The following is a 26996-nucleotide window of genomic DNA, read 5'->3' as shown; positions in this document are numbered from 1 at the left end:
TGCTTTGACTGAAATGCTTTCGCGTTATGGTAAATTGGTCACTGATTAAAATGATATGGATCAGCAGTAAATCTTATACCCTTTTGCACCAAGGCAGTGCTGGTGCCGGTTCGGAGCCGGTGCCTACTCACGAACTAGTTCTTTGTGTTTCGACAGCCAAAGAACCAGTTCTCGGCCAGGAAAATTTGTTCCAAAGCGGCACCAACTCTTTGCTGGACTAGAACCGTTCTTTTACCACGTCATGCTTACGTCGGGGGCTGGGGGCGGGGTTATTGTCGAACTTCTTCTCGAACGTAACCTCCGTCTATAGTAATCCATACGAGCAGCACAAATGTGTTCTAAACGTCTTCTAACCCCAATATAGGATCGCAAAGCCAGGAGAAACATTTGCAGAAAGATGATGTAGTCCGCCATTGTAATTGTTATGCTTGAAGTTGGCGCAATCGTTTCTGGGAAAGCTAAGACGTATGGCAACGTGCACAGTGACGTAACAACGTCGTTCGCTGGGCTCTCTAGTCAGTGGAAAAACAAACAGGTTCTGAGAAGGTTCGCAAGTTGAATCAACTTTGAACCAGCACCAGTTCCGAACCAGTTCTTTTTTGGTGGAAAAGGGGTATTAGTGAGTCAAACATGCATCATTTAGGTGTTATGTCTACATGATCTTCAGAGATAAAGATGATCTGGAAATAAAACTGAATTTCCATCATGACATTGCGACTGTAGTTTTTGCCGCAACTCAGAGTATTTGTGTTGTGTTTTGGTTTCGTCAAAACTGGGACATCCTGTCCAGAAAGACAGGAATTAGTTGAAATTTTGTCAAAAGACAGTGTGGGAATTAGAGAGTTGCAGACTCTGTTTGAAGAGAGATATTTCAGCCAGGTATACCTCATGTGTTGGCAGCAGGAACAGAAGCAGTGGAAATGGCTGTTGTAATGAAGGATACAGTTTTGTTGCCAGTTTAACCCTCTGGGGACCAAGCTGTTTTTGGGGTCCTTGAGATGTTCTGACATGCCTTGACATTTGTGCTTTTTTCAGTTATTTATAAACATGTTAATGGCTAAGGTGTAAATTCACTCTATATAGCACAAACAGGGCTACCATAATATGTGAGCAACGTGTATGTAGATGTTTGTATTTTTAAGAGAATAATGTTTATGCGTGGTTATTGGAAAAAATAAAAATGAAAGTTGCTGAATTAAGACCACAAAACACATATTAAATATGTGTCCACAAGACTTTTGACTAATGGATGTTGTCCCTTTGAGTTCTAGCTTCAAAATGATGTGAAAATAGTCTTGCTTTATCGTTCACAAAAAAAAAAATACATTGATTTAAATGGTGTAAAACAGGTTTTGCTTGGAAAGCCAATATGCGAGGGGGGGCGTGAAGGAGGAGTAGTTTACACCTTAGATTACAATGTCCCACCCACTCTGCATAATGACTGCCTAATGAGCCATGCATTCAGGTGTGACACTGACTGAGCCACAATGCAAGGACAAAAGATGTATTTAGACTTATATTGACCATTTAAGATTTCGCTTACATCTCTCTTGTAAATATGTTTTGCTATTTTATTAAAAATGTTACAACTGACCGTTCGCAAAGACCCGCCCCCCTTAGTTACTGTCGCTATGTCCGACAAGCTACGCTGTTCTCACGCCACACCATGTTCTCACGCAGTGAAAAATACATCGCGGAGCAGAGAGGAGACTGACAACACGCTGACAGACAGGACAGACCAGGTTACTTTTCGGTTACGTTTGATATTAAACATATTAAACAAAGTCTCACCTTTCAAATTTGGTCATTTTTTAAAAGAAATTTAAACAATAAATACCGTTTTGTTGCTCTTTAATGTGCCGTGACAGATCGCTGTAGAGCATCAGTTAAAGCTGCTTGTGAACCGATCATCTCTTCCTTCTAGTTAATTTATAGCCTCAAATAAACATGAACAAACATAAGAAGGAATGTTGTTTTAACCACGGAAAGACGTCAGTACACTCCGTTTTTCAAGTTCAAATCCTCCCATGTTAATCTACTAACTCTCCTGACTGCTTTGTCGGACAAAATGGCGGATGGCGAAGTATGATTGGTCAGATCACCTGTCAATCAAGCTCCCTGCGAAGGGTCAATTACAACAATAATTACAATTTCAACAATATTTCAAGTGTACTCTTTATTTGTAAAAAAAAAAAAAAAAAAAAAAAAGAAGATTATAGGCCTACATTTTATCATATGTATTCATTAGTTTGAATATAGCCAACATTGGAACATCTAACATCTTAGTCTATGACTTTATTTTTGACAAAAATAGTATTTTATATATATATATATATAACGTTAGATATGAGCAGAAATTTCTAAACAAAAGCTTATTTGATGTGGCAGTATATTCTACAGTAAAAACTGAACCCAAATCTAGTCAACAAAATGTTGTCTTTCATACTTCGCCTGACTGTAACGTTGTTTTTATGAAATATTAGGGCATATAAATGCTAATTTGCAGTTTAATACATTGCTTATACAAATACATTTTATTTCAACATATTCCAGTCGATTTTTACTCATCTCAGTAGGCTATAGCAAAGCAGTTTATTCTTTCACACACAGACGTGCGATTCCTATTTAGGCTAAACAGTCTTTACAAATATGTACCCTTCATTCATCTCACAGAAATATTATAGAAACGCGATTCATCTTTTTGCGGTTTACATAGGCCTACACTAACGTTATTCCATAACGTTATTCCACATCAACATTGAGAAAAGAAAACAGCCTACCTCACTCCTCAGCGGGATCTGCTCCTCATATCAGGAGATATTGCTCCTCATATCAGCACTGTTCTGAGAAAACTTTTCTCCATAAGGTAGGCTATATTATGTCTCACTCGCGACGCTTTGTTTACAGCTGATGTGGGCGTTTCACAGCTCTGAAATGGTTCTCAGAATTTGCGTTTGAATAGCACGCGCTCTCCGGGGAGTGGTCACATTACTTTTGAATGATCTCGTAATGAGCTCGACTGGAGTCGCTCTCTTTTTATACAGATTACAGAAGCTGAGAATATTTGTTTTTTATATAAATTACTTCATTTAAAAGATGCGATCTCAAGCTTTATGCCCGTGGGTCTGTTTGCCTGTTTGACTGAATTTTCGTGGAGTTATAGATCATTTTCGAACGCGTTTCAAATGGGAGTTTACTGACAGAGAGAAGGCAGAAATCGCATCATGTTAATTTTTCTTTATTTGTCAAAAAGCAAAACACTTTATTTTTATTGTGAGTATACAGAAAAAAAATAGAAACTGAACAGGATCGATTGATGTATTACACGAAAATGAAAGATCAAAATTAACAGAGCATTTAGTGTTTATTTTTCATTGCTAAAAAAAAAAAAAAACGAGCAAAACGCGTGGGCGCGTTTTTGGTCCCCAGAGGGTTAATGTTGTCATCACAGTTGGGCATCTCTTGTTCAGCATCTACAGTTTCTTGTATTCCACACTTGCTTCTTATTTATGACAGGTAGACAGATATGTAGTTAATTTTTGCACACAAATCCACCAAAATAAGAATAACTACATTAGCAACACTAACAATACAGGTCTTTCTGCCCGTCGCTTCACTAAAAACTAGAATGTCCTCGAATGTGAAGGTTTTTGGCAGTCATATGCTAAAGCAATCCTTTGTGCCCTCTTCAGGACTGTTCCCCACAATCCTTACAATAGCCCACCCCAAATGTGGTACTTACTGGACACTCTGGGATGTCCTGAAGCCTTCTTCAATGCAGCTGAACCTCTCTCCTTGAAATTCTTGATGATCCGGTAAACGGTTATTTCAGGTGCAATATTCTTTGCAACAATTTCCTTGCATGTGAGGCCATTTTGATGCAAAGCAAGTTGCTCTTTTCGAATGGCTTCCTGACCCCGAATTATCCAGTACTTGCACCTTAGTTCCCCAAAAAGCCAGAGTGCTTTAGGTTGCGGTCAACATGCTGAATGAGCTTCCTTGTATAACTGGGTGATTTGGGTCCAGAACCACTGAATGAGCCATCTCTAGTTCCATTTGTTTGCATCCTCGTCTCTTCATCAAGGTCAGGTGTCAATAGTGTGTGGTGGTACTGGTCACCACCAGTGATGTGGTGTGTCACACCACACACTTAGTGATGAGTGTGTGATGATGGTACTTTAAGAAAAAATGATGTGGACGTCGAAGATCTCAAAAATGAAGTTTATTACAGTATAGCAGTGGCAATGTACACAAAGCACATTGGGTTCACCGGCGTCAGAGTGAACCCAGAACATCCTAATCTCAAACCTTTTATCCTGTTACAGTTTTACCACTCTTAATGTAAATGAAGTTGCTCTTGTTCAACAGCTGTGATCTGTATGTTAATCAAGTTGTGACACCCCATTGTCTGAGAAGGTTCTCTGTTGTCCCACACCCAGTCCCATTCTACAATTGACTACCATTTGCTCAGGATGTGATCAACCCAAATGGTCAAGAAACAATATAACTTGACTGCCTTAATCTTTATGATAATTAAGTCATTTTGGGGATGAGCTCATTCTAAAATATATTTAGGAGTGGAATCTGGGTCGAGGCAGACAACAATTTCTTATAGTACTTACTAGCAGTAAGACACTGGGTCTCATCAGGGAAACTCGATCTCTCTGGACAGCTCTGAGGATCTTCATTCTGCTTTTTAGTATGTTTCAGCCATAGACCCTGAGAATCAGAGGCCCTGTTTACACCAGGCATTGAGAAACGTTTTGGTCGATCGGATCACACGTGACGAGGGAGACACATACCCATTTACACCTGGTGTTTTAATTAATCTCTTTTGTCCACTTTCAAACACTTCTGTCCTGATTTCTTCAAGGGGAGGGTCTATGGGTGGGTAAATGTATGGGCTTTTTCAGATCTTTCGATCTAATGGGTGAAATAAGCTCACACAATTTACACATTGCAATTAACATTCGTTTCTGCTCTGAAAGCCGTAAATCACGCCGGACACAGTGAGTGTGTGTTAGAAATCAGGAATAGTGAGAAAACATTGTGCTTGGTACGTTTATCGTCTTCAAACCAAACTTGGGTCTTCAGCCGAAGAAGTTTAAATTTCATCTGGCTATAGCGTGTTTCCCATAATGTTTACATGTTAGGTCAGTAGGGGGAGAGCAGGCGTCTTTTGTGGTTGTTCATCAAGCGATGGGCATAAATACATGTGTAAGACACATGCTAAGAAGAACACGGGATCAAACACCCTGCAATGAAACAATTAAACTTAGATCTCTTTGAGGAAAGACCTCAAAGAAAGAGCTTAGGACTCTGCCTTGCCCAGACTCAAGTCATTGAAAGTTCACTTAGAATGTGATATACCTCATATGATGCATTTTTTTATCTAGTGTTTTTTCCCTTTCATGTTTGGTATAATTTTAAAGGGATAGTTCACCCAAAAATGAAATTTTGCTGTTAATTTACTCACCCTCAGGCCATCCAAGATGCAGATGACCTTTTAGTAGAACAGCAAAGAAGATTTTTAGTGAAAACGGTGGTCCTCTGTGATTCATATAATGCAAGTCAATGGGAGCCGGCACTTTGAGATAAAAAAAAACAAACAAACAAAACATACTGACAAAAAAGAATTAATAGCAGTGAGTTAATACATTAATTAATAACAAATTAAGAGCAGTGAGTGATTTTCTCTTTGTTGTTTGATGACACAGACAGCAGCAGTATTTCAGGTTGCTGTCACTTTAAGAGCTAATGCACGGACCCAATATATTGATACACATCCGATTCTCCCAGATGATGCAGTTGGAGGGAAAAGCTTGCGATGGGTGAAAAAACAAAACTGTTTGGAGGGTGCTTTACAAACCACCTTTGAAAAAGAAACCTGGAGACTTACAATAGAGAATTCTGCATGGTGTTATGGTGGTCATGCATTTATTTCTGTTATTAATCCAAGTGTTAATGATGATAAGTGTGCATTTTGTGTTTTGTTTTAATGGTGTTTTATTTTTTATTTTTTTTAGAATGTATGGGACTTTTTGTCCCAAAAATTTGGAGAAAGGTTTACACATAATGCTTTAATTGGTGGCAGGGTACAGTCAAAAACTGGGTAAAATATCAACTTTATGATTGATATACCAAGTCTAGCAATTGTTGTTGATTTTAAATATTATGAAGTTAAAGGACAATTCCGGTGAAAAATGAACCTAGGGGTAATTAACACATGGTTACCGAGTCGATCGTTCCCTGGGATGCGTTTTCATGAAAATCGAATGTAAAGAGTTTTATCTCTAAAAACAGATTAGCTCATAACACTAGTATATGGGGCAGAGAGTACGTAAAAGTAAATCGCTAGTTAATACCACTAACAAGGCTAAAAATAGCCTCACACTAACACGGTAGCATAATGAGGGTCCCTACATGAAAACTGAAGCATCGAGAACTTTGTAAGTGTACAGACAGTTTAATAAGAAGATACTTTATAAAGACAGTACATTACGCGTTTACAGGCAGGTCATCTTGGAAACCAGTCTCGATTAATCGAGCCACGAACGCCATGCTAAGTGAGCTGGTCGATAGGAATTGCGTTTGTGAAATCTAACGTAGCACGGCGTTCGTGACTCGACTAGTCGAGACTGTTTTCAAGATGCCTGCTGCCTGTAAACGCATAATGTACTGTCTTTATAAAGTATCTTCTTATTAACCCTCTGGGGTCTAAGGTGTTTTTGGGGTCCTTGAGATGTTCTGACATGCCCTGACATTTTTGCTTTTTTCAGTTGCTTATAAACATATTAATGGCAAAGGTGTAAATTCACTCTATATAGCACAAACAGGGCTACCATCATATGTGAGCACCATGCATGTACATGTTTTCATTTTTTGAGAGAATAATGTTTATGCATGGTTATTGAAAAAACTAAAAACTAAAGTTTCTGAAATAAGGCCATAAAACACATTCTAAATATATGTCAATAAGACTTGTGACTAATGGATGTCATCGCCTAGTGTTTTTTCTTCAAAATGATGTGAAAATTATCCTGCCTAATCATTCACATAACACAATGCATTGATTTAAATTTTGCAAAACACTTTCTGTCTGGAAAGGCAATATGCGGAGTGGGCGTCAACGATCATGCATATTTAGTGGTTCGCACCTGGAGACAATGGGGCCCGCATACTTAATGAGCCATTCATTCAGGTGTGTCACAAGAAAGAATGCAAGAGCAACAGTTGGAAGCATCTCAATATATTTTTTTTTTTCACAAATTGTGCTTGCAAATTGGCCTATAATATCAAAAGGAAAACATGTCTAGTAATTGTGCAGTTAATTCTCATACTGTATTTTCAGTTTTGGAATATTTATCCTCTCCCCTAATTTGTCACTAATAAAACACAATAAAAAATTATTTTAAAGAAAAGGCTTATATTTGCCTTTTATTAGTTTGTTTACATCTACCTTGTATTTTTTTATTTATTAAAAAGGTTACAATTACAACAACAATTCAAGTGTAATCTTTCTTTGTAAAAACTAAAGTATACATTTTATCATACATATTTCAAAGTTAAGGATTCATTAGTTGAATATAGCCTAGGCTACATTGGAATAAACACTATAACTTATTATTTGATTATTTTTGACAAAACATACTATATTTAACATATGAGCAAAAATTGGCAAACAAAAGCTTATTTGAGGTGGCAAATATTTTACAGTAAAAATGTATAATCTATCCAAAACTAATCAATGAAATGTTGTCTTTCATATGTCTGTAACATAGTAAATTTCGTTTTTATTATAAGAAATATAAATGTTAATTTGCAGTTTAATACGTTGCTTATACAAATACATTTTATTTCAACATATTTCACTCGATTTTTATTCAGTAGCCTATAGCAATACAGTTTGCTAAAAGCGAAACATTCACAGACAAAAACGATTCAAATTTAAACCGTCTTTTGCCAGTTGTGGTAAACAGCGGCATCTCTGCCGTTCATTCATTCATTCATGCACAGAAACGTGCCGCACTTGAGAATGAAAAAAAAACTTACTACATTTTTCCATAGCCTCGGATCTGTTGCTCCTCGTACTTCTGAGGTAAATTTTCCATTATAGTATTATTCCTCACAGCGCTGCGAGACCGTGTAAACAAGTACAATGATCTGATGTGTTTTCTCGAGCTGATATGGGGGCGTTCACAGTTTGCGTGGATTGCCTCAGACATTTGCGTTTGAATAGCGCGCGCTCTCCGTGGGCGGGGTCACATTACATCTGAATGAGCTCTAATTAGCTTGACTGGAATCGCTCTCTTTTAATACAGATTTCACAAGCTGAGAATATTTGTTTTTTATATAAATTACTTCATTTAAAAGAGGAGAATTCAAGCTTCATGCCTGTGTGTCTGTATGCCTGTTTGACTGAGTATTCGCTGAGTTATGGTTCATTTTCGGACGCGTTTCAGAATTGACTACACTGACAGAGAGAAAGCAGAACTCGCATCATGTTTATTTTTCTTTATTTGGCGAAAAGCACAACACTTTGTTTTTAGTGTGAGTATACACAAAAATAATACACACTTAACAGGATCGATTGATGTACAACACAAGCATATAAGATAAAAGTAATATTTTATTTTATTTTATTTTTTTCACTGATAAGGAAAAAAACGAGCCTATCGCGCCGGCGCGATAGCCGACCTCAGGGGGTTAAACTGTCTGTACACTTACAAAGTTCTCGATGCTTCGGTTTGCATGTAGGGACCCTCATTATGCTACCGTGTTAGTGTGAGGCTATTTTGAGCCTTGTTAGTGGTATTAACTAGCGATTTACTTTTACTTACACTGTGCCCCATATACTAGCGTTATGAGCTAATCTGTTTTTAGAGATAAAACTCTTTACATTCGATTTTCATGAAAACGCATCCCAGGGAACGATCGACTCGGTAACCATGTGTTAATTACCCCTAGGTTCATTTTTCACCGGAATTGTCCTTTAATGAACGATATGCCATCATTTGAAATGCCTCTTTTCTTTGTCAGCCCCAGGAAGCACCTTCCGGTTTCTCTACTTTTAACAGACGAGCAAGCTGCAGTTTTGATCCAGGCATTCTGGAGGGGATATAAGGTAAGAATAATACTGAGATAACCAAGAGCTCTTGTGGCTGAAAGGGTTACAGAGATGTTACCTGTCAGGGTACCCTACTCTTTTTCTGTAGGCCTGTCTGAAATTCAACTGCTTTAGAAAAGTGGACAATCTGTAATGGGGCAAAGGGGTGACTATATTGACTATGCTACTCCAATTTTATTTGGATAGGAGATCCCAGATCACCTGAGGCACAAATATTCAATCCAATGAATATACTGGAGGCTAAATTACTATAAACAAAGCATTTCTTTTATTAAATATGTGGATTCTGGTCTCATTTGATTTCACTCAAAAGTTGGCCAAACTTGCTCATAAAAGATGGCAGTTTAAATAACTATGGGGTTCCCATAGTAAGGCTAATTTAGCTATTGTCATCAACTTAAAACCCCTTGCCCGTCATAGGGCCACTGGTGATCCCAACTTAACGTTGTTCAAAATTTATTACTCTTTAAAACATCACACTCTTACTTGATCTGGACAAACTCAGCATCATAAGGAAGGTTTAAGACTCCAGCTTCGATATTTGACCACTGTTTATGATTTAAGTGGTTTGCAGTGACATTAATTTCTTAATTTATGCCAGGAGTGCAAAATAATTCATCTGTAACGATCGTTATTTTGAATAGAAATTATCACTCACAAAACATTCATTCTCGTCTTCTCCGGTTTATTTGTGGTCAAATACATATAATAAACAGCATCCGCCAGGGTTATTATTCCAATAGTGCGCATATTTGGAGAAAAATGATTAATTATCACATGTTTGTACAATATTTTGATCATACAGAATAAAAATTCTGTTCATTTTCCACTGAATTATGCGATCTTTAGAGCTCAAACAGCGCACAGAACGAGATGTGTTTCTCCTCTTCCTGATTTGCGTCATACTTGACCTCAAATCTTTATTATTCGCTGTACCAGCTGTCAATCATCTTCACGTGATTCAACGTGACCTCTTCTGCATGACGCGAATGTTTACACTTCCTGATTCTGCACATCCATGATAACAAAGCGAAAGTGACATCTCTTCACCTGAAACAAGTAACTAATAAATGCACGATACGAAGTATTTGTGTTTTGTGGGTGATTTTCGTGCGATTTGGGGTTTTCATATGAATAAAGAATGTTTACAGAATGCATATGCTAGGTAATGATAGCCCATAGCTTCATCTAAAATGCTAAATATAACATATTTCAAAATAATTTTATGACTTGAAACAATTTTAAACCGCGACCGGAATATGATACAAATACTCGATGGTGTTTAAAAGTGAGCTTTAAAGAAAAGTGTAATATTAATAAATTAAATTGTGTCATGTAGCTTGAGGCTACCTGTTGTGCTAATGCACCTGCTGCAGGAGCTTTCAGTTCCATACAATCATTTTATAAAAATAATTCGCATTTAAAAGTTCCAATAATTGTTTTGTATTGTTTGTTTTCTAAACAAGACTTAAGGATTAATCATGTATTCACGATTTACATAGCTATCGATGGCCAAGCATTATGCCAGAAGAAAGGCTGTAATGGCTGAATTCAAACAAAAGAATAAGGATAAAAGAATCATGAAGATTAAGTTTCATGCCAGCAAAGGTGTGAGTTTGGTCGATTTAAATGGAAAGAACACTAATGGGTCAGTTCTCCTGCCAGACATGAGTCAGAGACTGTAAATTGGCGTTTTATAGGGCAATAAACTATTTGATGAGAAACTTGTAGCCTTCTAAAAAAAATTCTCTGAAATCCTCCCCTGACATGGTCTCACAATAGGCTTCATAAAATGCATAATTTTAGAGATAACATACTCCGATTTGAAATGAAGCATGACCACAGTTGTGGCTACACTTTAGTTGTGGTTATAAGTTGCTATCCTAAATTCAAATAATATTTTTATACATTTAATAAATATATTCTTAATATTTGTTGCTTTTGTTTTTATGTTTGAGCTTATATATCTCACTATTAATAACAGTCTGGTTAATTTTGAGTCTTGAACTATAAACTCTCAAGGGTTGGCTTTCTAAATATATGTGTGTTATGTGTCTATTCAGAATGACTTATGAGCAGCAACCTTTTTATTTTGGGTATGTCATGTATGCAGCACTTGCCAAAATTGGGGGTGATGAGCAAGGGGTCATTTAAAGACGCATGCACTTAAACGGCGTGCTGAAAACAGAGCTGTTTTTGACCAGGTAAAATGAGTGTTTTCTTACAAAACTAATGAGAATTTTTAATTGAACTATATTACAAACTTTTAATTTAGACCCTAAAGAATCATATTAGCTTGTACAAAAATGGCATTATATGACCCCTTTAAGGCCAGACAAGTAGTTTGTTGAGGGTTGGTTTGTAGGGTAGGACTACACACCTGCGCACATATATTCAAACGCGCATCAGCGGATCTCACAGGTTTGCGTTTTTAAAGTTTTTGCGCAGAGAGAACTTAAGAGTTTTCAGTTAAAACGGTGTCGTGTTAGCAGCCCCTAAGTTAATAACTAATGATCGTTGCGACAGAAGTGAATCAATCAAAACTAACTTTAGCTGGACAATAACTTTATTCTAGATATGCTGTAAAGCCAAAACAGTCTCTGTTACTTTAATTTGCTATTATCAATGTAAAGCTGCTTTGGAACAATCTACATTGTTAAAAAAGTCTCTAAAATATGTATTTTTAAAATGGTATGAAATAAAGTACAGCATATTATGAAATGGATGGTGCAACTGGAACGCTGTGATCAGAACAGGAAAGTCCTGTGCTTGGCCAGCCGATGTCAACCTTTCTCAGAACTGTAGCAATGGGTGAGCCATATGCAAGTTTACTGTTTGATAAAACTCATGATTCAGTTATTAATAGTATTTTATATGTTGTCATGCACATTTGATCATTAATACATCAGAGCACATTACTGTAGCGCTTAGTTTTAATATTCCACTTTCCATTCATAGGAAATCACAATCTAAATGTGGCATAATGTGGTAAAAGCAACAACCAGAAACCAACCAATTTTAATTTCACTATCCTTGTGAATTTACAGTAACAATAAACCATAATACAAGAAGAAAAATAATATGTTTTTTCTCCCACTCAGAAACCTCGCTCCGTTGAGGAATCCATAATCAAAAAACAATGTGCAAAGCATTGTAGAAATAAATAAATAAAACATCTGTGAACATCAGATTATGTGATGGTGTTTGATACCAGCCAATCAGAAAGATTATAGCGATATTTACACCGATTACAATTTTCTAGGCCGATTCCGATTTTTCATTGAGTTTGAACTGCCGATACAGATTTTAGCCAATTCTGATTTCATTTTTCTAACCACTTTACATCACACACAAATAATTATTTTCTATATATTTTTGTTTATAAAACACCATATACTTTTACCCAAACTGAATAATAAAAACAAGTTTAAATGGGTAAATTTTCTATAAATATTTTTGAGTCTTCATTTTCTTTTCTGACATAGCCTACTCCAGTTCTTGTTAAAACACACTAGACATGCAAATGATGTGCATTTTAGGCACTTTTTGTGTGAAATCATATTTATTTTGTCCATCAAAAGTGTGCTTTCACTTTAATTGAGCGTGAGCAGCGCAGCAAAAATAGATTCGGCGCCAAAACCCCCGCTTCAAGCTGCGTTCACACTACACGCGACCAAGCGACGCGATACCATTCATTTTCAATGGGGAGTGGGCGACTTCCGGTGACACGTGCGGTCGCGACCGTTGGCGACTGGATGGGGCGTGTCTGGCGACGCAACAAAGTTGAGAAATGTTTAACTTTATGCAAATGAAGAGCGACTTTCGCGAGCGACAACCAATAGGAGTGAAGTCAGTAGGGCGCGCGTGATCAGTGCCGAGTCCGACCGAGGCTAGATGAATGAGAAGTTTATTTTAGCAGTCAGAAACTGTCCAATAATGTATGATATGTCTCCTTGTACATACAGTGGTATTTGCCGTGCTGACTCCAAACCTGAATGGTTTCGTGAACTCAGAAAGACCAGTATTTGCCCATTTGCTGCAGTTAAATAGCCGCGATAGCAAAGAGCACTCGCTGTTTCTCATTCATCTGTAATATTATGCATTTTATGTACTGATTCCATTTATATTTAAACTTTTCCTTCCAAAATGTTAGCTTGTAACAGCAAGAAAACAGATTTGTTGTCTACAACTGTGAATGTCACTCATAAACATTACTAGGCAACCAGTAGTGGGAACGCCCACTAGCGACCTTACCGCCAGCCACTGGCGACATGCAGCGACAAAGTCGCTTGTAGTGTGAACGGGGCTTAACAGCAGCTCACGCGACGCTCCTGCTTGACGCTCACGCGCTGGTCCTGCTCGCGGTATAAGTGAATGCAATCATTGATTAATATGCACGCCGAAAAAATTACGCACTGCTCAAGCGCCGCTCGCGCTTGCGGTCTGAAACGGCCGTAATTCACAAGGATTTCCTACATGTGCGTTCCGTGTGCACTTGTGATGCTAATGTTGCGCTATGTTAATCATGCGGCGCCCGAGTGCATTTGACCGGCATAAAATCGGCATATGTCAGACTGACCGGCCGGTCGCCGGTCATGGCAGTAGAGTGACCAGATGTCCCGAAAAATTCGGGACAGTCCCGAAATCCAAGCTGTTGTCCCGAATCCCGAATCCGGCCCTAATTGTCCCGAAAATTATACTAAAGCAAATTATTGAGTAGTTATTGTCTGATAACACATCAAAAACTGTCCGTGGAGGTTGAGTCGTCCTGCAGCCAGCTCCCACCGGCTGCTCATTGGCTGCAGCATCTTTTTTTTCTTTTTTTTTAAGTTCTACAAAGATACCGTAGGCGTGAATTTAAATGCATTGATAAGCGAGCGCAAGTTGCAGCCGCGAGGACAGTGAATGTGCAGGCAGCCAGTCGTAAAGGAATAATTGATTGATTGATTGGTCGCGGCACTGTGTGCAAAAAAATACTTCGGCCTAATGTCTGATGTCGGGTTACACAAAGCAAATCATCTACACAATTGTTTAGTTTTCTTATTTAATGACCGACAATTTAGTTGTAATAATAATTTTGGCATAAGGCTTATTAGCATTAGGCTATAGCCTGAAATGTCTGATTTACGCACTGTTACAACAGTCTTTTTTTAATTTTTTATTTCACAATGACATTTGAGTTCATGATTTTAATGTTTTTTTGTGGCAGACTAAAGACTAATGACAGACTGTTGAACTTTGAATAAAAATATGTTTGGTTCAGGTTTGAAATTCATTATCTTTTATTATAGGCTATGTAGTCTAATATCATAGTAGGACTACCCCAAAACCTCCACACACACAAGAAGACAAAGGATCTTTCTCTTTGTCTACATTTGACTCTCTCTTGAGAAACTAGCATCCCTGAGTCAATCACTGTAGATTTTATTATTTAGAAAAGTAATTTAGCTATATATTTGTACACTATTATCCTCTGTGTCTGCCTTTGGGTTGACTTTTTTGGAAGCCTGAAAAAATAGCCATTCTATTCTGAGAAAGTCACATGGTACAAGACCCCAAAAATAATCTATAGGGTGTGTTACCATCTTTGGAAAAGGGTCTTTGGTATATATGTGAGAAGCTAGGCACTGATCTGGAGTGATCTCCTGCAGCAAATGCTCGGCTTTGTTGTAAAATAAAGTCTAATATTTCGGGCATTAAAGATCTCTGAGAATTGATTTCGAAAAAGATTGAAATCACAACATCCCCTCCCCCATGTTGTGTCTCTCTCACGCTGAGATCACCAGATATTCACCCAAAAATCTATATGGTTTAATGTGAATAATTATCATACAGTATTATACATGTTTGGTATCATTTGAAATGTCTCAGTGCAACTGGTACAAATATCTCATTCCCAAAGAAGTAAACCAAAAGGTAATAAAGTTCTTAAGAGTTTAGAGATAACTTGCACACAGAGTAGAGTGTGTCTTCCACCAGGCAAATGACATCCAGGCTCTCGAAATGTGTAAACTCTGAATGCAAATTCCCATTGTTAGCAAATGTTTCCATGTGAAAGAAGTTTGTCTATATAAAGAGGCTCAGCGTGATTCTGTAACTCAGATCAGCCCGTGATGTTAAAGGACCTCAAAGACTTCAGCATTGTGTATTTTTCTAAATGTCGGGTTTAGCCTAGATCTTTTACTCTATCTCTGAGCATTTATTTATTTATTTATTTTATTTAACCCTTATTTAACCAGGGAAATCCTTTGAGAACAAGTCTCTTTTGCGAAGGAGCCCTGGCCAAGAAAGCCGCAATAAAAGTTCCACATAGAATACAAAATATAATAAATACAATGAACATACAAGACATAATACGTTAACAGTACAATGAATCGACCAACGCTAGAAAAAAAGAAAAGAAAAAAAAATCATCATGACATCCCATTGTCACCATAGATTTATCCTAATTTGGGAAGCAGGGACAGGTGCCCATTGTGCCTGCTTCCCGGTACTTTACTAGCCTCTTAAATTGACCAAAGGAGACCAGGTTATCAAGTTTTAAGTCATTCTGTAACAGGTTCTAAATGCTTGCTTCCCTAACTCTGTGCGAGCCCTAGGCACAACCAGGTGGAGATTATCATTAGACCGCGGAGAGCGAGTGCTGGCCTTGAAGGACATAAGCCTACATAAATAAGGGGGCAATGTCCCAATGATGGATTTATATATAAAAAATCGCCACCGGGTTAGCCTGCGCTGAGCAAGGGAGGGCCACTGGACTAGATTATACAGAGTGCAACAATGTGTAAAGGGTTTGCACCCTGTAATAAATCTCAGTGCACCATGATAAGCTGAATCCAGTTGGTGCAAATATTTATTAGGGGCGTGCATATATAAAAAATCACCATAGTCCATAAGAGACAGGAAAGTAGCCTCGACCAATTTCTTCCTTGTTGCAAGAGAAAAGCAGGCCCTATTCCTAAAATAGAACCCTAGCTTTAACCTAAGTTTCCGGGCTAAATTTTGGATATGAGCCTTAAAAGTCAAATGGTCGTCAAGTAAAAGCCCTAAGTACTTATACTCAGCCACACGCTCTATTAGATTTCCCTGCAGGGTAACAATGTTTGGAGGGATAGCTGTGGAGTTCCTATTATTTGAGAACAGGACCGTCTTAGTTTTATTTGCATTCAACACAAGCTTCAAGTCAGATAGCCAAGATTGTACAGTGTACAGCATCCTGCAGGTACTGAAAGGTCTGGTGAAGGGTTTCTCCACAGGTATAAATGATTGTGCCGTCAGCATAAAAATGAAACAGAGCATTGTGGACATTTGAACCGAGGTCATTTACATAAATGGTAAATAAAAGTGGGCCCAGCACGATCCCTGAGGAACCCGATACAACTTGTAAAAAACCTGAAGAGATACCATCAAAGGTGACGCACTGAGTCCTATCTGAGAGATAATTTTCAAACCAACCAACTGCCTTCTCAGAAAGACCAATATTGAGCAGTCTCTGTTTTAAAATACAATGGTTCACCGTATCAAAAGCTTTGGAAAGATTGATGAAAAGAGCTGCACACATCTTTTTGCTGTCCAGTGCCTCAATGATGTCATTCACAACCTTCAGTGAAGCAGAGATGGTACTATGTTCCTTTCGGAAACCCGACTGAAACTCTGAGAGAATATTATTAACACTCAGGTATTCTTTCAATTGTTCACTTGCTAGTCGTTCTAAGACCTTTGACAGCACAGACAAGTTGGAGATAGGCCTATAGTTGTTTAGCAAGGTAGGATCTCCTCCCTTTAACAAGGGGAGGACATGGGCAGATTTCCAGATTGATGGCATAACATTCTGAACCAAAGACAAATAAAAAAATACATGAGCGGTTTAGCAATAAAATCTGCAGCAGTTTTTAAAAAATATGGCTCTAAACAATCTGGGCCAGCAGGCTTTTTGATGTCCAGTGACATTAGGGCTTTATGTACATCATCGATTGAAAACGGGGCAAAGGTAAAAGAAAAAGGCTGGCCAACTCAACATCTTCCAGCAGCATTACCATCAGAAGGGGAGGTTTTTGGAGGTAGAGATTGGTCAAACAAAGAACCAGATGCAACAAAATGTTCATTAAAACATTCTAGCATCGCCGATCTGTCCGAGATAGTAATATTGTCCCTGATGATATGGGGAGGCAGTTCATTATGAGATTTAGTTAAAGCTATGGTCTACGATTTCAAAGATTGTTCATTATTAATAACCTCGTTCAGATGCTGGTTATGGTTCTACAGTACAATCCTAACAATATGAAGAGAAAAAAGAATGAAAAAAATCCATTCACTCTATTGGGTGTACAGCTGCAGAGAAGTTGACCAATGTAAGCTGTCCGGCCGGACAGCTTACATTGGTCAACTGCTCTCATCCAATCCCCTGCTCCACTTGAAACTCCACGTGGCGCTCGCGTCTCCACCCCGCCCCGCCCCGCCCCCCTCCTGCGATATGAAATTTCGCGCTGACAGTCTATGGTAGCTAGCAAAGTAGCATCAGCTCAGCAATGGAGAAAAAACAAACCGACAGCAGCAAGCGGCCCTGTTTGCCCCTACACTCACGGCTGACTTTTTGTTGAGCAGGTAAGCATTTATTTATACTTTTATGGTGTGAGGTGTTACATAAATAGCTTTTTATCAGTCTGACAACATGCTCATGCTGCCGGTCGGCATTGGACTGTTAGCCGTTTAGCATCGCCTATCACGGATCAAAGTAATTATATTTCTTGAAGTGCTTGAATATATTTCAGTAGGCCTAGCGGGTTTCTGTTAGAACATTGCATGTGTTGCTAATCTTGCGTGGGCGTGAACTCAAACGTGTGCCTCTGAGCTATTTTGTTAGGACAATGGTGACATTGAATTGTTGATGAAGCAACTAAGTTCAAGTGTCGAAAGTCAACTTTACATATGATGTGTCATTAGCGAGGTCATTAGATTGAAGCGACTAAGCAATGTTGTGAAAGTAAATGACGTCAATCAGTCAAAATTGTAAGTGTTCATTCCTTCAAGGCTTTATGTGTTCACTGCTTTCAGCTGTGAGAGAGGATGTTTACTACCGGTGATCACAGCTTGACTGAGTGACGTTGTTCAGGTCGTTTCCCGGTGGGAGGGATCAGGTAGCACAGAGGGGAGGGGTGTGTGTGTGGAGGGGCGGGATGATTTTTTTAAAACTTCCTAACCGTCTCAGGCATTCTCGACCGATTTTCAACATCGTAGACTACAGCTTTAAAGAAATTGACTTGATAGACTTCCAAAAAGTCCTAGGGTTATTTAGATTGTCTGTAGTAGCCACTAGATAGTATTCAGATTTGGCATGTCGGACAGCTGCTGTGAACTGGTTTCGTAGTCGTCTGAAATTAATCCTATCGCCCTACACCCCTGATTTCCTAGCCTTTGCCCAAGCCACATCCCTCTCATGAAGAAGTTTGCTAAGCTCCGTCGAAAACCAAGGGTTGTCTCGTCCCTTGACTCTAAACTTACGCAATGGAGCATGTTTATTAATAAGTTGCAAAAATCCATCGTGAAAGTATTTCCAGGCTATTTCAACATCATCAATAAGCCTAATGCTGTCCCAATTAAAATAAAATAAATCATGTGTAAAGCCTTGTAAGGAGAAATGTTTCATTTCACGTTTTTCAATGCATCGAGGCCTGGATTTTGGAATTTTGGCATTTCTAACTGCAGCAATCGTGCAATGATCAATGATGTCATTAGCAAACACACCAATTTCAGAAAATTTATGGGGAGCATTTGTCAATAGCAAATCAATTAGAGTAGATTTCTCTGGGTGTTTTGGATTTGGGCGAGTAGGAGACTCAATTAATTGTGTAAGATTTAATTCACTGCAAAGACCCTTCAATCCGTCTGAAGCAGGTTTGAACCAGTCCCAGTTCATATCGCCTGCCAGGACAATCTCACTGTACTGCAGCTGTGATAAAAGCTGTGACAGCGTCTGAAGGGTGTCAGCTACTGCAGAAGGTGGTCTGTAGCTTCCAACAACAGTGACAGTCATGCCTTTGTACACCTCAACATTTAGGGCCAGAAATTCAAGTTGTTTACTCACAGATATGGACAAAACTACATTGGCAATGAACTTGCTCTTTACATATATAGCCACGCCCCCAGCCTTACGAGGCCGGTCAGTTCTAAAGACATTGTATCCACTGACAGTAATGTCTTTGTCTGTGACTAATTTAGAGAGCCATGTTTCTGAAAGAATTATAATATCTGCATCGGTGGATTTTGCCCAAATACGTAAAGAATCAATCTTAGGGAGCATACTTCGCATATTCAAATGAATAATACCCAACCCAGACCTGTTTTTAAAATCAGCCGGAGTATTGCAGATCTTAGAGTCAATATCAACTGGGCCAGGATTTGGCTGCACATCACCACAGATAATTAACAACATAATAATCAAGCATCTCTGTTTCATAGTTTGCACCAAGGCTCACAGCATTTTTAGTATGTAGTGAGTTAAAAAACAACATAAGATCATTGTCAGATAAAACAGTGCTTAACAGCTTTTCAGAACAGCAAGGCACAAAGAGCGGAGAAGGGATTCAGAAGAAACACTATAGAGGGGCTGTAGTTTTTGTAGTTTTTGCACAGGTAGCTCTGGCCTGGAGCAAGTCATACTGGGAACAAATGAGGGACGCCAAGCCTTCACTAGAGAGGTTTCATCAAAGACATTCATATGCCCGTGTCCCCAGAGCAAGACAAAACTCAGCAGAAGAAGTGTCATTTTCGGCACTGTAGAGTTGCAGCTTAAATTGGAGTGCAATTTGCTTGGCAGATGACTGCGTGTGCAGGCAAAGAGAAGGCTGGAGAGTTTGGTGGCTCAACAAACAAGCACAGGTGCAGGCAAAGGAGAAGTCTTACCAGTCGAAGCCAGGTGAAGCAGCAATAAGCGTACCATAGTTTACCAGTAAGGCCAAGCAGGAAGCCTGTGGAAGACCATGCGGCGGGGAGACATGGGCAGCAGCAACAGCAAGGAGGTGCAAGCCAAACAGCAAGAGCAGCATGCAGTGAGGGTTAATTGATTAGCTAGCGATGGCTGACGCGAAACAGTCGTTCCGAAGCTTTGCGAGATCCCGAAGCGCAGATGTTTTGAAACACTGATCCGAAGCGTGATTCAAAACACCCATGTCACGTGACTACGGCCAAACGAAGCCTCGAAGTGTTTCACTAGTGTTTCATCAGGTGTGGTCCACCGAATCAGCGTTTGATTGACACGGTCGGGAACAGACAGACCACACAATCGCACATCTGTATAAAAGTGAAATCAACGCATATTGACCTCGTGGGTTTTTGTGAGAGGAGTTTGATTTGGAGATAGCGGATTTTTTATGATATAGTGACATATAGTGCGATTTGATTAGTTATAGGCTATTTAGGCTTAACGTTACATTTACACAACACATTGACTGATAGGCTAAAGACAGACAGAGTAGCCTATACATATAGTGACACATTAATAGATACATAGATATAAATATATACAGACAGCTAGATTAATAGATAGATACAGATAGATTATAGACACATATATAAATACATAGATAGATTATAGATACATATATAAATACATAGATATATTATAGACAGATACATATCTAGATACATAGATAGATTATAGATACATATATAGATACATAGATAGATAGATTTGGATAGATAGATAAAATGGAGGCTCCCCAGAAGAGATGCCGTACATCTGTGGTGTGGGAGCGTTTCCGTTTAGAAACCCTAATTAAAGTGAGATGTGTGTATTGTGATCGGCAGCTAGCCTACTGCAACAATACATCATCCATGATGCGCCATTTGAGGAGCACTCATCCTGCCATTTTGCAGGTGCAGAGGATGGCATTCCCCCAGTACCTAGGCCTACTACTGACACTGCTGGGCCATCTAAGCAAGGTATGCATTGTTTGAAATATAATTATAATTGAAATATAATTACAAACTTTTGGGACACTGTTTAGAAAGTCCATAGCCCTATGCCCTACAACCTAATGTCCCAATCACAACTGCCAATCATGTTAAAAATAGCTTCATTGTCAATATAATATAATATAATATTGTGTGAATATACATTTTATAGGTCTACATATGAGACACACAATGCTACAGCTGATGCCACAGTGGAAGTGAAAAAATACATCAATGATGCGTTTTTGCCCAGAACTCATGATCCACTAACTTACTGGAAAGAGAGAGCAGTAATCTTTCCTCATTTGTATGTCCTAGCTAAAAAATATCTTTGCATGCCAGCAACAAGTGTCCCTTGTGAGAGGATTTTTTCAAAGGCTGGAGAAATTATCTGTAAAAAAAGAAGTAGGCTAAGTCCTTCCACAGCATAGAAATTAATATTTTTGAATAAAAATCTCTAAAAATCAAAATAGATCTCTTCTTTTATTAATATTCATTTTGCAGGACCAAAATAACATTATGCACAGTGAGGAGCCTATAGGTTACAAGCTTCACATATTAGAAAAATACAATAATAAAAAAACAACACATTTTTTTAATGGCTTGTCAAGGTTGTTTCAGATCAACACCTGCAAGTGACCAATAGGTGTCACCGTTGAGACGGGTGTCGGATTGATTCGAAGCCTCGAAACAATATGGCCCATTTGGTTCAACTGTTTCATTGCTTCACGAAGCCTCGATCTGCCCATCACTATGATTAGCCAGGTCAGCGCAGGCAGGCAGCAGCAGCAAACAAATCCAGCAAAACTTAGCAGCTGAGATGGTGTAGGCAACGGGCAGCAATTAGCCAGGAAGTTGAGGCATTAAAATATAAAAATATAAAAATTCCACTTCTTGGTTAATTCAAGTTATAATATATTTCATCTAAAAAAAACGTCGGGCTCAGCAAACATTAGACAAACAAACACTGCTACACATGTGCGGCCATCTTGGAATGGGAGTGGCTGGGGGTGAGAGCTCCACTTGTACATTTAATGTTATTGTATTAAATATCTTTGAACTGATTATGAAATTGGCATGATACATTTACCTGACATAATAAATTGTTATATTATTTTCTCATGTAGATTAAGTGAAGTCTTATGTTTCCGCAAATCTGCGTCCAGGGTTAAGTACATACTAGATCCCAGTTTAGATGGAGCGTGAGGCACATCTGGTGGGATTCTGGATTCCTGATTAACTGCTTGACTTTAACTAAGTTGTTATGCAGTCACAAATAGGGGGCTAGAAAAAAATACTATTAAGGTAATAGCAAGCGTTAGTTAAGCGTTGGTTATTGTCATAAGTGTATTGTGATTGTCAAAACATTTTAGAAACTAAACTGAATTTTATTAGGTTTAGTGGCAACATGTTACGTTTACATGGTACAATTTCTGGTAAGCTACGTTTTGTTATTATTGCTTGACACAAATTTCACGATTTCAATTAAATTAAATTCTTGTGATTTGATTTAATTGACTTATTTGGATAAATATTAGGTACACAAGATAGGCATTAATTTTTCTCAAGAAAAAAAAAATCTCACCTAATGATGTAAACATAGCTACAGAGAGCCCTATCAGCTGGTAGTATTATTTAAGGTTAAAAATAACTCAAATTAAATAGAATGCGTTTTTTTATTATAATAACTTTAGTAAAAGTAAAATAAAATATGTCAAGTAAAAATATAATAAATACGTAATATAGTACACATATTTAGCAAAATACTCTCTATAGCTCTTTTTTTCTAGCCAACTTAGGTGCTATAGCCCATATTATGGTCATTAAATGGCTTTCCTGAGGTAAATGTTAAGTGACAATTGTTCTCCAGCTGTTTTATTGACCCCTTTCCACGGATGAAAAACACTAATTGATCGATATCATGTATGAGGAATATACATTTCGGTAAGTTGTACTGTATCTTTCAACAGTTTTCGTGTTTATTTACTATTAGCTAGTAGAGATGATCGGTTCACGTGCCGTTAGGGATCTGTCACGTCACATTTACAAATGGCAAAACGGTATTTATTGTTTGAATTTCGTAATAAAATTGACAGAATCTGAGAGCTGAGATTTTTTTTTCTATCATAAGTAACCTGCTCTGTCTAGTCTGTCGGTCTCCGTGTCCTCTTTGCTTCGCGATTTTTCTGTGCGTGAGAAAATGGATGTGTGGCGTGAGAGCGTGTGAAAAGTGTCAATCGTGTGAGTTTCACGGTGAATGCGTGAGAGTTGGCAGCTCTGCAGATTCCTAATGAACGGGTAAAATATAAAGTAAAGAGTTAAATTGAGCAATCAAATGTATTGCTAAACTATTATATAATTGACCAATAACCAGTTGGCAATCTAACGTAAATTCGAGGTCTTTATAAAATGGAGTCAGATAAAATCTTAAATGGAATTAAAGCTGCAAGCAGCGATGAAAAGGGCCCTCGCACCCCTGCCACCGCCACCCGGCGCCTTTAGGAAATGCCTTAAGATTACACTCACCAAATTTGAAGAGGATCAGATCAAAACTGTAGGAGGAGTACGTTAAAGTACAACATCAGGAAATTACGAAAAATGTCCAAAATCTTGGAGGAAGTTCAAAATAGATCACTTCCTGTTGTGTTTAGGGCTATGCTCCAAGAGACTTTTCTGTAGGTATTGGGTCAATACATGCATGTACCAAATTTCATACCTGTACGTGAAACCAGGAGCCGGGGCAAAATGTGGGGGCAATAATTTACCGAATTTGCCCCCCCCAATTCTGAAAACCATATCACACGTAAATTTTCACCACTTCTGAGGCGTGTGCAAAGTTTCATGATTTTTCGAGCATGTTTTGTATTTGCCACACTTCCTGCTACCAGCAGATGGCGCTATTGCTATAACCAAATATGAGCATGGTCATGTGTTCAGGACAGGACTCTTATCAAACATGTGAAGTTTGGGACAGATTGGAAATTGTATGGCTGAGCTACTGCAGGCTGTCTGTGGTTGCCTAGCAACATCGGAACTGCATTCAACATTAATATTGAACTTATCTGATCATGTATATCACCAGAAGGCCGAAATTGGGTGAACGTTTGTCAGGCCGCCGAGGGCACACCCTTCGACGAAAACTCTAGATCTTCGCAATTTAACGTCACAAAGGCCTTAAGATTACACTCACCAAATTTGAAGAGGATCAAATCAAATCTGTAGGAGGAGTTCGTTAAAGTACAACATCAGGAAATTCCGAAAAATGCCCAAAATCTAGGAGGAAGTTCAAAATAGCTCACTTCCTGTTGTGTTTAGGGCTATGCTCCAAGAGACTTTTCTGTAGGTATTGGGTCATTACATGTATGTACCAAATTTCATACCTGTACATGAAACCAGGAGCCGGGGCAAAATGTGGGGGCAATAATTTACCGAATTTGCCCCCCCCAATTCTGAAAACCATATCACACGTAAATTTTCACCACTTCTGAAGCGTGTGCAAAGTTTCATGAGTTTTCGAGCATGTTTAGGCCCTCTAAAAAGCGATTCACTTTGGAGAAGAAGAAGAAGAATAATAATTAAAGCTGCAAGCAGCGATGAAAGGGCCCTCGCACCCCTGCCACCGCCACCCGGCGCCTTTAGGAAATGCCTTAAGATTACACTCACCAAATTTGAAGAGGATCAGATCAAAACTGTAGGAGGAGTTTGTTAAAGTACAACATCAGGAAATGGCAAAAACTGCCCAAAATCTGAGAGGAAGTTCAAAATAGCTGACTTCCTGTTGTGTTTAGGGCTACGCGCCAAGAGACTTTTTTGTAGGTATTGGGTCTTTACATGTATGTACCAAATTTCATACCTGTACGTGAAACCAGGAGCCGGGGCAAAATATAGGGGCAATAAGTAAGCCATTTTGCCCCACCCAATTTTGAAAACCACATCACACGTAAATTTTCACCACATCTGAAGCGTGTGCAAAGTTTCATGATTTTTCGAGCACGTTTTGTATTTGCCACACTTCCTGCTACCAGCAGGTGGCGCTATTGCTATAACCATAATGAGCATGGTCATGTATTCAGGACAGGACTCTTATCAAACATGTGAAGTTTGGGGCAGATTGAAAAATGTATGGCTGAGTTACTGCAGGCTGTCTGTGGTTGCCTAGCAACATCGGAACTGCAAGCAACATTATTATTGAACTTATCTGATCATGCATATATCACCAAAAGGCCGAAATTGGGTGAACGTTTGTCAGGCCGCCGAGGGCACACCCTTCGACGAAAACTCAAGATCTTCGCAATTTAACGTCGCAAAGGCCTTCAGATTACACTCACCAAATTTGAAGAGGATCAGATCAAAACTGTAGGAGGAGTTCGTTAAAGTACAACATCAGGAAATTACGAAAAATGCCCAAAATCTAGGAGGAAGTTCAAAATAGCTCACTTCCTGTTGTGTTTAGGGCTATGCTCCAAGAGACTTTTTTGTAGGTATTGGGTCATTACATGTATGTACCAAATTTCATACCTGTGCGTGAAACCAGGAGCCGGGGCAAAATGTGGGGGCAATAATTTACCGAATTTGCCCCACCCAATTTTGAAAACCATATCACACGTAAATTTTCACCACTTCTGAAGCGTGTGCAAAGTTTCATGAGTTTTCGAGCATGTTTAGGCCCTCTAAAAAGCGATTCACTTTGGAGAAGAATAATAATAATAATTAAAGCTGCAAGCAGCGATGAAAAGGGCCCTCGCACCCCTGCCACCGCCACCCGGCGCCTTTAGGAAATGCCTTAAGATTACACTCACCAAATTTGAAGAGGATCAGATCAAAACTGTAGGAGGAGTACGTTAAAGTACAACATCAGGAAATTACGAAAAATGTCCAAAATCTAGGAGGAAGTTCAAAATAGATCACTTCCTGTTGTGTTTAGGGCTATGCTCCAAGAGACTTTTCTGTAGGTATTGGGTCAATACATGCATGTACCAAATTTCATACCTGTACGTGAAACCAGGAGCCGGGGCAAAATGTGGGGGCAATAATTTACCGAATTTGCCCCCCCCCAATTCTGAAAACCTTATCACACGTAAATTTTCACCACTTCTGAGGCGTGTGCAAAGTTTCATGATTTTTCGAGCATGTTTTGTATTTGCCACACTTCCTGCTACCAGCAGGTGGCGCTATTGCTATAACCAAATATGAGCATGGTCATGTGTTCAGGACAGGACTCTTATCAAACATGTGAAGTTTGGGACAGATTGGAAATTGTATGGCTGAGCTACTGCAGGCTGTCTGTGGTTGCCTAGCAACATCGGAACTGCATTCAACATTAATATTGAACTTATCTGATCATGCATATATCACCAGAAGGCCGAAATTGGGTGAACGTTTGTCAGGCCGCCGAGGGCACACCCTTCGACGAAAACTCTAGATCTTCGCAATTTAACGTCACAAAGGCCTTAAGATTACACTCACCAAATTTGAAGAGGATCAGATCAAATCTGTAGGAGGAGTTCGTTAAAGTACAACATCAGGAAATTCCGAAAAATGCCCAAAATCTAGGAGGAAGTTCAAAATAGCTCACTTCCTGTTGTGTTTAGGGCTATGCTCCAAGAGACTTTTCTGTAGGTATTGGGTCATTACATGTATGTACCAAATTTCATACCTGTACGTGAAACCAGGAGCCGGGGCAAAATGTGGGGGCAATAATTTACCGAATTTGCCCCCCCCAATTCTGAAAACCATATCACACGTAAATTTTCACCACTTCTGAAGCGTGTGCAAAGTTTCATGAGTTTTCGAGCATGTTTAGGCCCTCTAAAAAGCGATTCACTTTGGAGAAGAAGAAGAAGAATAATAATAAACGGAGCAAAAACAATAGGGTCCTCTCACCATCGGTGCTCGGGCCCTAATAATAAACGGAGCA

The 26996-nt window shown here is 38.9% G+C and overlaps 1 protein-coding gene across 1 annotated transcript in view; it reads left to right on the top strand.

The window, feature by feature from the left end:
- The window catches only part of iqck (IQ motif containing K), a gene marked incomplete at its 3' end in the record, with an annotated part of 156105 nt that overhangs the window by 31504 nt on the left and 97605 nt on the right, over window positions 1–26996 (top strand). Inside the window, exon 6 of the mRNA XM_079873561.1 lies at window positions 9040–9124. Coding sequence (XP_079729687.1) covers window positions 9040–9124 — 85 coding nt within the window. The remainder of the gene's footprint in view (window positions 1–9039; window positions 9125–26996) is intronic.

The sequence above is a fragment of the Squalius cephalus genome (genome assembly GCF_949319135.1).
Source record: "Squalius cephalus genome assembly, chromosome: 6".
Lineage (NCBI taxonomy): Eukaryota > Metazoa > Chordata > Actinopteri > Cypriniformes > Leuciscidae > Squalius > Squalius cephalus.
This window is presented reverse-complemented; position numbering and strand designations above follow the sequence as displayed.